Source organism: Orbicella faveolata, unplaced genomic scaffold (assembly GCF_042242905.1).
Source record: "Orbicella faveolata isolate gen_17 unplaced genomic scaffold, um_ofav_v1 contig_47, whole genome shotgun sequence".
Classification (NCBI taxonomy): domain Eukaryota; kingdom Metazoa; phylum Cnidaria; class Anthozoa; order Scleractinia; family Merulinidae; genus Orbicella; species Orbicella faveolata.
In genome coordinates, this window is record NW_028301577.1 from 19,555,850 (window position 1) to 19,569,890 (window position 14,041).

At 39.9% G+C, this 14,041-nt stretch overlaps 1 protein-coding gene across 2 annotated transcripts; it reads right to left on the reverse strand.

Annotated features, from left to right (window-relative positions):
- Window positions 1-960: 960 nt before the first annotated feature.
- On the reverse strand, window positions 961-6,671 carry LOC110067000 (uncharacterized). Of its 2 annotated transcripts, XM_020774270.2 has the most exons (7): window positions 6,475-6,670; window positions 5,436-5,561; window positions 4,814-4,909; window positions 4,454-4,567; window positions 4,097-4,204; window positions 2,474-2,641; window positions 961-2,033 (listed from the first exon to the last, which is right to left on the reverse strand). In XM_020774270.2, the coding sequence occupies exons 1-7, from the start codon at window positions 6,542-6,544 to the stop codon at window positions 2,023-2,025; spliced, it is 693 nt and encodes a 230-aa protein (XP_020629929.1). In that variant the 5' UTR covers window positions 6,545-6,670; the 3' UTR covers window positions 961-2,022. The 2 variants fall into 2 exon arrangements, with proteins under 2 accessions (XP_020629929.1, XP_020629930.1); XM_020774271.2 differs by lacking the exon at window positions 4,814-4,909 and having other exon boundaries at window positions 6,475-6,671.
- Between the last annotated feature and the right edge of the window lie 7,370 nt (window positions 6,672-14,041).

Genomic DNA, 14,041 nt, shown 5'->3' on the forward strand with positions numbered 1-14,041 from the left:
GACATCTACGATCTCACGGAAAAATAGGGGACTGTGAACAGTCTAGAATCAACTACACTTGTAAAACTGGGCGCAAGTGTCAATCAAATAGGTGTCAGAAGCGGCAAAACAAGAAGATCTAAAATTCATTCCTTGTACTTTGAACTTTATTGCTTTTATCACTCTTTAAAAATTACATTATAAACTACTTGTTGCTGTTAATTGTTATTGTTGTTGTTGTTGTTCTTCTTCTTCTTCTTCTTGTTCTTCTTCTTCTGCGCGTTTCATTCTTTTTTTCTCTTTCAGAGAAGTGAACTCTTTGTTGACGTTGGAAGCACAAAGTGTGGTGTGATCGCCCCGGAGGTTACTTCCCATAGGTTTTGGTGGGGGTGTAAGCCCAAACCTTGAAACCTGACCTGTACCCAATGTTGATGTGGAAAAACTATTTCCTTGAAAACAAAACGTGCAATGCCAAGCCAGCGTGAAAAACATAGCCAATTTCAGACAAATCTGGTCAAAATCTATACCTTTTTAAGGCCAAAATCACTCTAAACCATACCATTTGGGGTCGCACATACCCACAGTAGCCTCTAGTGAGCCGATCATGTATATATATTTATCTGCAGAAACGGCATTTTAGATTCCAGAGGGAGGGAGATGCACAACGAACTGAGGAAACGTAACCTGTATAACATGCGCTCGACTCAGAGTCTACTGGTAATTCGAAATAATTAAGCTGGAGCGGTACGACACGCGCGACGAGGAGACGCGTGTCCGCGCGCGCTTATGTGTCCTCGCACTCACGCACCGCTCTGACCTACTGGAGCGCCTGTAGCAGGGTCTGTACTCTGTTGCGCAGACAAGAAGAAACGGGTCACGTAGTGTGCAAATGAAATCGTCATGAAATACCCCTCCCAGGAGACATCTAAGAACACAACTCGCTCTTACAGAAATCTCGGAGAAATTAAAACTCTTGGCTGATTGTATGTATACAATGATCCAGTTTTTAATAATCATTTCTATTTCATAATAATAACTTATTACATGTAATCCTTTTTTATCCCTTAGATATATCATTACAATGAAAATTTTTACTTAACCGACTAGGTTCATAGGCTACAGTGAAATTACCTTTTTACATCTTTAGCCGTTATCAACCTGTATGTTTCTTTTCAGAAATGCATATTTTACTCCTTTTTACTTTTCGGTCAGACTTACAAGCCATTTACATTGTTGCAATGACTGAGTTACACATGATAATCAATACTCTTGGTGCAAGAACCAGTTCTCAAGTTAAAGTCTTAAGAAAAACCCAAGGATGTTTTAGGATCATAATCTCTTGCTAAAAGGTATGAAAGTTATAGTTTAGCCTAGTTTCCTTCAATATTTCCCATGGCCGGCACTGCAGCCCCTCCCCCTCCCCCGTGGGCACTGTCTTACTTCTTCGAATTATTCGAAATATTGGAATTTGTAGTATACTTTCCATACTGTCTAATTATCTTTACGTTTTGCCTCTTCATTTTCAGCTATGGCTTGTTGTACAGATCTTTCTCAGTGACAGCATCCGGTAATTCTATTTCGTTACGCTCTTCTTCGCAAAAATTGTCGTAAAATGAACTGTTTCAATCCAGAATGACTGTTAATCTTCCGTTGTCAGCTAGAACTCAGTGATGATAAACTAAGAGGTTGCTTTTTTTGTTATAAAACTCCGACTTGCTTCCATGTCAGACGTGAATGGTTTCAATGCTCGGTTTTTTCTAGCCTGCGAGCAGGCTCGCCTTTGAGTTCACGTACGCTAGCGGTGAAGAGCAAGGGCGATCCGGCGGGAAGGAGTCTGCTGAAGAGGCGCCACTTTTTCGTATCGCGGCTCGATTTCGTACGCCGCGCCCGCTTGTGCTCCAACGTGAGCCTGCTCGCAGGCTAAGATTTATCTCTCTGCCGCTGATGTCAATCTTCTTCACGTTATGTGCAACAGTCGGTGATTAAGGTGCATGTGCTCGTATTCTTTCGACACGCGTGTTTTTCCTCCAATGCAAGTAGCATTTACTGACGCTCTGAAACACAAAAGCAGTGAAAGAAAACAATTTAATTGACTGAATAATTTTGAAAATCTGACATCAAAAAATAACTGTTCAGTTAAACCACATTCAAGGAATATCTGTAGTAGTAGCAAAAGAAAGTGTCGGCGATGATTCATTGCAATGTTATCAAAGAGACAAATTTCAATTTTCGACAATGGATCTCAGTTTGACTCAATTTGTAAAATCTTCCAACAACAGGGACAACGTTCTTCTTTTTATCCGTTAGATGGAGTCCACAAAGCTTTTAATCTTTAAATATCCATCACCCGCGATGTTTCAAAGTCACGCTGAAAAGCAAACAATATAAGTACGCATTGCGAACCTATTTTCCCAGCCTCGTTACTTCTGCTTTTAAATTTCCACTTTTGCTCCAGCTTTAGTCGGTACAGACCCACGAGACTGGTATTACTCACCATATCTTGATGTGTTCAGCAATTTTTGTCCAGGCGAGCATATCCTGCACGTAACCGGACAAATGACTCTGTACTGCTCCACCGTCCTTCTGCCTGCGTATCTCAATGCTTCAGGCTCACAATAATCACTCCAGTATCTGCACAGGTTTCTATAAAGGTTCCTGCATTCTGTGACATGGAAAGAGAGAAGAAACCTTAAAAAATTACCTCACTGGGGCTGTGTTGTCCCCTACTGGAACTTGTTTACAGAAGACTCCTTTTACTGCGTCCCGCCGAAAGACTAGGGACCAAGAGGACCAAGATAATCGCCCAAAATAATAATAACAATCCATCAAGTATTTTCGCCGCGACACGTGACTGAATATCCCCCCGGCGGCCAAAACTGGGGAATGCCCGAGTAATATTCTCCAATTTTCAAACCTGCGCGTGGTGAAAAAAATATTTGAAGGACAGTAAACAGATATTTGTTCTTGGACGCTCTCGGAAAAGTGTACGCTTCGTAGAACAGATAATGTCCGTGGACAAATATCCAAGCATTCTTTGACGCCAAATGGAATTTATTGTTTTTATAACTCACAATAACCATTCTTGTAAAAGACTTTTTAGCCAAGATCAGTACAAATTAATGGCGAATTAATAATTTAATATCGTCAAAAAGGCTTATTTTTCCTTGTGCAAACTTTCTGAACACAAGAAATACTCTCTAGCTACTTTAAAAACGTTTAAAACAGATCTAAAAAGTAAAATTGTCTCTAAATTTTCGACCGCCTTCTGCGGTCTTCTTCAGAGAATAATGATTTCGCGCGATTCACAGAATTTTAATGAGCTGGGACGTTATTGTTCGTTGCCTCCTAGGGAGGCAACCAGTGACGCGTAAACTCTTGGGAAGGGTGCTCTTTCATTTACGGAGTTTTTGTCTAAGCTACACGTAATTTTATTTTACGTGCAATTTATGTAAAACAATATTCAGAAAAAGCAAAGAAATCACTGTTAATTTGCATGTGCCTGTATGGGACAGTGGACTCATTAACATATTTTAACACGGCTTTTCAACACGGGCGAGGTTTCCATCGATGAGAATATCGTGTCATTACAGAGTGGACAGAGGAATGGTGGAACAGCTCGGATTTTGCGATGTCTCGCAGCGCCTTAATCAGCATATGCAACATAGAATACAATTGATTTGCACTTAACGATTAAAACCCGATGGTCTTCGAGATTCGAAATGAAAGGTAAGTCTACTGTTTTTACAATATCAAAGCTATTTAAGTTACATGTCCGTTGACTTAGATCTGTTTTGGGTCTTTTAGAGTTGCAAGAAAAATATTTTGCGTAGTAATTTTGAAATGTTCCTTGGTTTATTTTTTGGGTTTAGAGTATTCAAGTTCTGAGGTTGCAACGAGAAGAAGGGACAAAGGGAAGAAACATTCATCAACACTTGAAGAGTTTCAAGCACGTGGAAATTTTGAGTCAAAGAAAACCGATCAAAGATTAAATCTTCGCAAAGGCGTAGGCCTTGCTGTTACAGCAATTCTTATTTCACTATTTGCATAAGTAACTAATGCAAGCTTCAAATATTAGTAATAGTCTACCGCTTTGATAAGGTACAAGATTTGTTGTTACCTCTGCATCCCTCTCCATCTGGTCCCAGGGCGGCTGTGAAATCCCAACAGCAACCGTAAGGGGAATGGATACAATCAGGGACAGCTTGGGCTGCTGCAGCAGGTTCGCCTGAAAAAAGTCACGCGAAACCGACAATTTAGTGATATCTAAAGTGTGTAGGGCACAAAAGCACGATTTCATAACGCAAGGTGGTGTCGACCCAGGTTTTTACAGTCTTTTCTCGGCATTACGTGTAATCTGGACGTTTCGACAGAGCAAATCGTATGGTTTCAACACCTTATCTCTCGTCGTCTCATCTAGAATACTTTGGACACCTTGGGCGGGGGAGGCAAATTGATTATTTCATGTTCAACTTACTGCAAACGTTGCAGCTCTTAGCGCAGTATGCCTTTCCTAGAGCATTGCAGGCTTTTGCTTCGGAAAATCTTGAAATTCGTCTTCGGCAGTGGCTTGGATAACGGTCTTTACATTCTGGTAAAGAAACAGAGATTGAAAAGTAATTTCAGACTAATCCCACTGTAAAAAATTGTGTTCGTGTTCAAAATTTATACAAAACACAACTCGAAACACGAGAGCTTCCATAGGACCGTGACGCAACGTACCATAGCCTTGCGTGACGGCATTGCAGTACTCTTTGTCCTGTTGGACCCCAGTTGAAAATCAAATATCTCTTCCTTTAGAATGTTTAGTGCCAGCTTTTTTCATTTATTTACTCACCGGGACAACCCTCGCCATAATATCCTTTGGCTTCTGTTTTGTTGTCCCAACAACAGCCGTATTTACTGGCAGGCGTTGCACACTTCGGTTTGGGGACTGAAACCAGAAGGTGGCGTTACTGTTAGCACTTTTGCCGCTTGTGATCAACATCTTATTTCACCTTTCAATATCCATACAGTTTCAAGCAGACAGATGGTGAGAATACAGAAAAGCATCAAATAAAGCCTGCTTTCAAATTCTCGGTATGGGAGTAAAATCTGAATGGTAACTTGCGACCCTGAGTGCCCGTAACAGATTAAATTTACAGGCAGTTCATTAATATTACGTTTCATCTGCTGAACTTTGGTACTCGCACTGTGTGCCTATTGAACAAAGATCTCTATTCTGAATTATTTTTGTGAGAAAAGAAGAGCCAAACTGCAACTGGTCCGACTAAAGCCCGACTAAATTTTTCTTACAAATCTTTCACACTTAATTTCAGATACTCATCTGGAGAGAATCCCTCATTAATTCTTTTCCCGCTGAATTCACGTGGTCCGCTTCACACGACACGCGGACTGCCTTTCTCGCGCGTGTTGTTTTAATTTGTCGTGTGATTTAAAACTATCAGTTTTTCGCTTACCGCACTGTTTGCATGTTTGAGCGCAGCGAGTTTTCATGGATTTCCACTTGCAACAGTCGACGCTCTTCTGTCGGTAAACGTTGATTAAATACTTGCAGGTGCTTGTCCTCATTCGATCACTGCACACTGTTAAAACAAAACCACACTGAGTGACTTCCAAGATCTGATGGTCTGCACGCTTGACTAATCAAGAAATTTGGGGGTAAAATTATAGATCCCAATCACTGCCGATTTACAATTAGCCTGCGATGTCACTGTAAGAGGCCGTAATCCGCGTGGATCTTAATTTAATCATTTTACGTATCAGAAAAATAGGTTACAATTTGTTACAGATAACAGTTGTAATAATTAAAGGGTACCAGCCATCTGAAATTATACTAAAAAGCTAAAAAAATCAGGAAGCCAGATTAACAGGACAGGACATGGGAGCTGACCAATCATTATTTGTTGCTAATTTTTAAAGCGGTTTTCAATTGAGCGTCGTACAACCAAAACCAAAGTAAACACTCTGGCCAATCACAATGGACTCAGACAATACAGCAAACCAATCAAAACTCGGCAAATACGTGTGACCGACCCAAAGCGCGGGAAAACGTCACGATTGGCTGTGGTTTTAGTTCTGATTGAATGACAAAGTGGCGCGAGTTTTTTGAGCCAATCGCTAAGCACGGAAATGCAAAACCAAAATAAATGGGAATTACTTTCGGCACTCAATCGCCGAAACCGCTCTCATTTTAATCCTTCATTGTAGAGCACATAGAAGACTCGATCAGTGTTCTTGATCCTCCAACTCACAGTATCCACAACACATCACGCGATAAGAGTAAAACAACAACTATACGGAAAATTTTGATTTGCTACTGATTTCTAAGTAATAACGTTTCAAGCAGTATAAAAATAGTAAATGAATAGGCAGAATGCCAACTGTTTCTAGTTCTCAGCCCTCGTAAGCAAGACAAGCAAGATTTGATTACAATCGATCCAGACGCGATGAAAGCTTTGAAAACAAAAGCACGTAGCTACAATACTGCGCATTTACCTGTAGCATAGGAGGTCAGACAAAAACCAGCCAAGATGATTGAAATTATTAGTACTGTTAATGGTTGCATCTTCCTCGGGGCAACAGTCTTTCTCGAGCTCTACTTCGGTGTTTTCTCTTTTCCGTGTTCCTGATGTCAGATATTGCTTGAATTTCATGCTTTTACGTGTAGCTCGGTTGATGTGCGCAAGTGTGAGGGAAATACGACCCTTATTACCTGCAGGAATGTTATTTTTACTTCTTTGTGGTCAATGTCACGAAAATTGCTTTTTCGAGTGTTTGCCGCCCCTATTAATTAACCACTTCCCGGCTGCAGTGAAATCCTCTCTTTTGGTTGTCGTTTTATTTTTAGGTTCATATGGTTTCGAGAGGTCGCAAAAAAGTTGAAGTTTGAGTACGTGTTTCATCTTTTACGAAAACAATCTAGACGAAATTACCAAAATTGTACTGTTTCTACCATTTGTTAACCGCATTAAAACTTGCATACTGTGTAAATATGGAGTTGCTATTTTCTTTATAGTGCTAGATATAGTTCTTTAAAGTTGTCTGTTTTCGGAAAATTGGCCGGTGAAGCCATTTTTCGTATACGTCAAATGTCAACGCCAAAATGAAATGTCCAACAGAATAAACATCGCATTATTTTGACTTAAGATTTATACTAGCGGCGGGAGGGAGCAAATCAGTTTTAAAAAAAACTTTTAAAAGGTCTTTTCAGATCCGATACGCTGCGTTTTTAAAGCATGGTGCTTGCCATGCGGCTCAATGTTTAGGTTAGCATTGTCCAGCCACATTTATTTTTTGCTTTTCGAGACACCAATCATGACACATTGTCTCCCCGAAACACGTAATGTGGCAACGCGTGTTTCGGGGCGCAGGTGAGTTCAAAGTACGGAACTTAGTATAGTGAACGGGTCATTTTTCAATTTATGTACGTTGGCCGCTGGGCTGGCGTTACAGATCTTCGCTACACAGTGCTGACGAGTCCCAAGAAGGACGAAACAGCTGTCCACTGTTGCGATCCTGCTTTATCGGTTCTTGCCATGTTGGTGTCTCGAAACGTTTTTCACGTATTATCAGCCTTGCAGTCTACTGTTTGTCTTAAAAAAAAAAGAAAAGAAAGCCTGAAATCATTTATTTTGTGAGGGTTCTATAACTGAAACGGTGGGTTCAAAAATTTTCCGGGCATTTCTAACCTCCATGACATTTTTGCTCTTTAGCCGGGCTAGAGCTTGGCTGAAAAATATTTGCTAGTGGAAAAAGTTCTTTAACCGCTAGAGTAACGTTACTCTTGAAAAGGATACAAAACTTTTTCATGTGGTTCTGTGCGGGACCACTTATTGAGTTTTGTAATTTTCGCATATTTTGGTGGTAATCATCTCTTAGATATCACAAATTCCAGAGTTCTGCCAATGTTAAATTCCTCCATTGTCGGAGGTTTTTCTATCCAACCCGGAAATCAAAATAGGTTGAAAATACTTCGAGTTGGTCGATAACAATCTGACGAAACGCTTTAATGCATTTTTTTTTTTAATCGTTCTTTTATCATTTTATTTATTTATTTTTTCATTTGAGTGAAGGATCATTAAGATATCTACGATTAATAATTTCCGATATTTTGAACAAGCTCAATTTATTCATCAATTCATTCATCGATTCCTTCACAAGTTAATAACATTTCTTTAGAGTTTTTCACGGTCCGCAATTTTGTCATGATTTAACTTTGTGGCAAATGCATTTGTTTGTTTGTTGGTTGTGGCAAGTCCTTGTGTGGTGTGCAGGTTTCTCTGATTCCAGTTTGTTATGATGACTTCCCACTCCTTATTTAACGGGAAATATTAGCATTGACATTAGGTATATACGCGTGGTCATCGCATATACCCAGTACTTTGTGGTTTGATCGCTACATGACCCTTCATAGCATGGTAAAAGCTGAGATAGTTTACTGTCGCTCATTCAAATTTTTTCCGAAAATCCTTACTAATTCTTGCATTATCTCACCATTAATCGTATATTAAGGTTCGCCCAAAATATCTCTCCGATCAGGTCTTTAATTTCGATATCGCACGTAAAACAACAGACTCAAAGTTGAGCGACACTGATTAGCGTTCGTAGCGGGAGATTAGAATAACAAGATCCATTCGTTTTCTTTGATCTTTGTCGATATTTCTGTTGCACCCGTTGATTAACTCAAAAATATTTCTTGAAGGCAATTTCTTTTAAGTTTTGCTTATTCACTGCAGAAAACTGGCCCTTTGGTTTTCGAATCTTTGTAAATATTGGATCTTTAAAATTTGCGTGACTTGACGGAGGTAAAAGGGTGTGGCATGGAATTACTCTCTACCCCCAGAACGATCTTAAAGAGCACCGCAGCAAGTTCAAATTTGAAATTCTTTCTGAAACCTATACTTTAAAAAGTTTAAAAAACTAACAGGATCACAGAAAGTATTGCATAGTAGTGTTTCGTCATGGACTTGTCTTCAGGATTTTATTTTAAATAAAACAAAAAAAAAAATAGCATCACGGTCTCATTGTATTTCGTTTTCACTTAACCCGCTTCCCTGCAAGGATTAATCTTAAATCCGTCGTGATCTCAAGCTTACTAATTTTCCTAACTTGACTAAAACTGTCAAATTTGTTGTGGCATTTTATGTGTAGAACGTGCGATATGGGTTATATTGCTGGGTGGATACGTGCGTAGAACGTCAGATATCAGGGTTTTATATCACGAAGAGAGCACGAAATAAATCATGTTGGTGTGTTGAATTTATCTCAACGATACTTGAGTGTATCATGTGACCCTTATAGGTATAACCTGAGGTTGGATAAAGCCGAAGGAACATTTGGAATTTGAGCTCTTTCTTCTGAATGGGACATTTGAATAATTAAAAAGACTTACGTTGTAAGCAAATTAGAATGGCTTGTGCTTGTAGTCACGGGTGTAAATATCCAGTGAAACTGTTGCTGTCAATGATTACAAGCACCCCAATAAGTATCCAGACAATAAACAGAGCGCGGACAGGAGAGGATTTCAATGAGTCACAAGCGAAATGGCAGTGTTGTTCAGTCAAATGTTACTCAAAGGGCTGAGAAAAACGAAGTATATTAAATGCCAAGGCTTTTACTGTGGTTAGAGGGAACTTAAGGAGGTATCAAAATCGAGCGAAATAAAAAAGCCAACCACTACCTAAGTAGTTTTTTTTTTTTACGTGCGACGGCTTTCAAGTGGAGGGGATATGCGCCCTTGACAGCGTCTTACAAGATTAGCCCAACGAACACGAAACAATGAACGCAAACATTGCCCCAACAAGCTAAGGGAGTTGTGTATAAAGAAAAACAAATGAAAGTGAGCTTTTAAAGAAGCGTAGATCATTCGATCGATATACCATTTCCAAGCTGTTCCCATGCAAGCCTAACAATTCAAAACAATTGCATGTACACTCAGTAAAGCAAAATCTGCCAATTAAGACGCGGGGTTCCAAGGATGTTTGTAACAGCGTCCTGATTAGGTAATTTAAAAGAGGTTAGGAGCTGTTCTTCCTGATTGAAGGTCATTTCGAAAGAAATACTGGCGTATTTGGAATCTTCTTGGGGCCCACATCAAAAAAAGAGATGTTCGTTTCTTGCTGTCTTATGTTTTTTCAACGTCTGGGAACACTTCGAGAGAGCGACTGAAAAACTAGAAAGGACTCGGGATTGCTCACTAATTTTGACACCTTAGTATTCAGTGTCCACAAGCTCATCAAAGTGAGATTAACTGAGGTTTGCAGATATGAGCCAAAATATTGTTTATGAAATTCAGTTTTTAATTCATTATGTAACTGATAAAAGTTTTAACCTTAAAAGAAAACTGTTAAAAATTTCTTAGTGCTCCCTATCTTTCATTCCCAACGTCAGACCTTGAGTCAGTAAAAATCTAGACTGTTCACAGCCCTCTATTTTCTCGTATTTTTATTTGATCGTTGAGCGCACCGATAGAATCGAGAGAGAACTTGACGCCAGAACAAAACGGGAGACTCGCCCTGCTGCCCCCATCTCGTTCGCCCTCTCGCCCCCATCTCGTTCGCCCTCTCGCCCCCATCTCGTTCGCCCTCTCGCCCCCATCTCGTTCGCCCTCTCGCCCCCATCTCGCGTGCTTCGCGCTCGCTTCGCTCGCTTTTTCTTTTGCGTGCGCGGTTGAAAAATGGAGAGGCTATGAACAGTCTAGTAAATATCGTTCTGACTTTATATCTACTAGGCATTATATAATAAGTCAAATTATTCTCGCATTTAGATTGTTTCTTACTTATATCTACTGGAGGACAGACGCATAGATGACTTCAATAACAATCTTTTTTGTTTCTTTATCATATAAAACAGATAGATTCCATGTTGCCATGCCTCTGCATGTTCAGCTAGATCACAGAACATCCGTGACACACTCGGCTAACCCCCCGTGTACGCGTGTGCCACTTTTTTGTTCTTACCACATTTTAACATCATCTGTGATATATCACTGAACATGGAGCATGGTAACATAGAATCTATTTGTTAATCTGTAAAAACGCACACCATTAGATCTACACAGAACCACACACTTTCGAACTTTTACGTGTATGATTGCAATTGAGGCATACACGTAAAAGCTTCCTGACGAACAATTCTTCCATGCACTGCTATTTGTTGTTCAAACTATAAGCCTTTTTTCTCGGCTCTCGGCCCCTTTTTCTCGGCTCTGAAAAAGCTCGGTGTACTATAGTTAAGGAAGAAGGCGAGAATCCGGAAACCTACCAAAGAAAACAAGGTGGGACGGGGAGGCAAATGCGAGACTTTGCGAGAAGGCGAGAATAACGCTTTTCTTTGCGAGCCCGACATATTTTGAATTTGTCAGTTGCAAGACTGACACCTCAAAGTGTTTTGAATGTGAGCTCGAGACGTTCAGACGTCATTTATCAAAAAAAAAAAAAAACCTCAAACATTCTTAGCCTTGCAAAAAATTGAGGCTGTTAGACGCACGCGACCACTATAAAAACGAAACTGAGAGTCCCGTGAAATTCGACGAAAATTTTGCGAGACTCATAGTTTTCAAAGGAACATTCGCCACCCCTAAAACAAGGTTGATTCGATCAAAGGAACAACAAAAAAAATTAGCATCGTTTAACCAGTACATTCTCTCTTTCCCTGATAAACTCTCTCCCAAGACCATACTGGGATGAAACGTTTAAAAGCTTTCCGTTCCCTCGCGGCATAGACAGCCAGGGGCATTTCCTTTATGCGGAGTGTATTGCGAAGGAACTAGACTCTTGTGGTTTTGTTTTGCTCAGTGGTTCAATATAGATTTCCTTTGTAAACAAATTTTTACAATTTAATTAAGTGCATACACTTCCGGCTCTTCCACAAATATCCAGACTCTATTATTTCCGTAAATACCTTGTTTTTTTCTTTTTTGGCACGAATTTGGGGAAAAGCTGTCCTAAACAATTTAAAGAATGACATAGGTGGTGTGGCGGGGTGGAGTGTAAACCAAGATACACGAGCGCGAGGCGCGACATCAGTCACGCGATCTTCCTCTTGAGGAAGATAGATTGCGTAACGAGCCCAAAGAGTGTCTGCGTAGGACGAAGCTCTGCCCAGCTAAGCCGTTTTTGAATGTTCCTCGGGCTAAAATGTGTTCTTTTAGCCGAAATGTTTTAAGCTCGTTATTCTTGTTTCGGATTTGTTCTTGATTAGGTTTATGCAAGAGCAGATCCTCCGCTTGGGCAGTAGTGTTTTTCTGTAGTAGGAAATCATCAGTTTTGATGTTTTCCGGTCTTTTAACAGCGTTATGTATAAAAACAGGCAAGACGGTCTTGTTTCGGTTTCATTTACTAGACAGCTGTTATGAGTATTCATTGATGTTTTAAAAATAGTCAGTGTTTCAAGGGTTTGATCGATATTGATAGCACGCCCACACCCACATCCGAGGACCTCTATTATCCCCTGTTTAGTTATTTGAATTCTTCAGACAAAAGTGATGTTGTCTGTCTCAGTTACACCTGTATCTAGTCTTTCATTTGAAAGCGAATACTCCTCTTTTAAATCAAGACGGCCATGCATATTTATCAATTTGCCTCTATTACGCTTCTTTTTTCAATTATATATTTGTATGTTCGCGGGTCAACTCGAGTTAGAAGTAAAACTAAATCATTTTTGGAAACTTGTTTCATTGAAGTGTTAACTAAAACCTATGACTGAGAAAAAGTGTAGTCATCATTTCCCAAAAACCCTTTCTGGGAAAATAATAATGTAGAAACAAAATCTCGATTTACGATTTGTTACATTAAAGTAACAATGACTCAGCTGGGCGTTTCCCGGTCGCGCCCGTGCACAGCATGACAGGCGAATTTGTGGTGGATATCTCCCGAAGAATAATCGATTTTTATATCAAAAAATGTGTGCCATATTTCTAGATTATTCTACGCCGTAAAATAATCGCTTACTTGTCTGGAAACATACCTACACTTTGCGCTATTTGACTGACCACAAAATCGCGCTTTCAAGTTTACAACTGGCATTGAGAAAACTGCGGGTGTGAAAAATGGTGACACCCATTTCGGACCCGATGTCAAAAATTTTTTGCATTTGCACACTTTATTTCTCCTCTTGACGATGTGAATACAGTATTGATAAAAATAACGTGCAGTAAAAAGAAAGTGGAGAGGGCAAAATATGTCAGGTAAAACCATCTTCAGAGCCACTGAGAAGAGATTCTTGTTCGTTCATCTAAAGGATGTCCATTTATATTCGAATCGGTGCAAAAACTCGTGAAAACTAAAAAAGAACTGCCGAAAAGTTTCTTTTAATACTTATTCTCTATCTGTGAAAGTTTCCACTAACCACCAATTTACTTTTCCCTGTATTGTCATCCTTGATTGCCACAGGAATCTATCAGCGTTGGGCAATGAGGAAATTTGGCGTGTGCAGGACTGGTTCCGGTATTTTTTTCTCTTGTGAATTAATGTCTAAATGAGATTTCAAACCGTCTTTCCTTTCAAATGCGCCAGGAGCGAAAAGAAAATTTGCGGTGAAGCCGGCCAAGCATTGCCCACCTTGACTGAATTGTTAAACGATTTAGTCGTAGCTCGAAACACATCTCAGTGAGTGAACACTTAATCGCTGAAAAGGTTGGCCTTTTTTTCTAGAAGAAGACGTATGGGAAGAAGTAGTTTCCTCCGAACAGGCTCCCGACGAGGGCAGAAACTTTGAAACAAGAATTCGGCAAGCGAAGCGAGCGGGTCGGGGTGATATTGTCAAAAGGACAATAAGTACAAAAGCTATGGTTCACCCTGATTGAAATGAGCTGGGGAATCCCATCTGCAACAGGGAAAATACACACCACACCGGATTTGAAATCATTTTACTCGCGACAAACTCGACAGGTTTGCACAACCGCGATCCCACTCAATGTAAAATAAGTCACGGTTAGGGTTTTTCTTGAAAATCTTAATGGCTCAAAACCATGTCTAAAATGCAGTCTAGTAAACAGGAAATCTAAATCCTTTTCCCTTCCTACTTAGTTTTTGCAGGTTTTTAGTTTATCCCTGATAACATT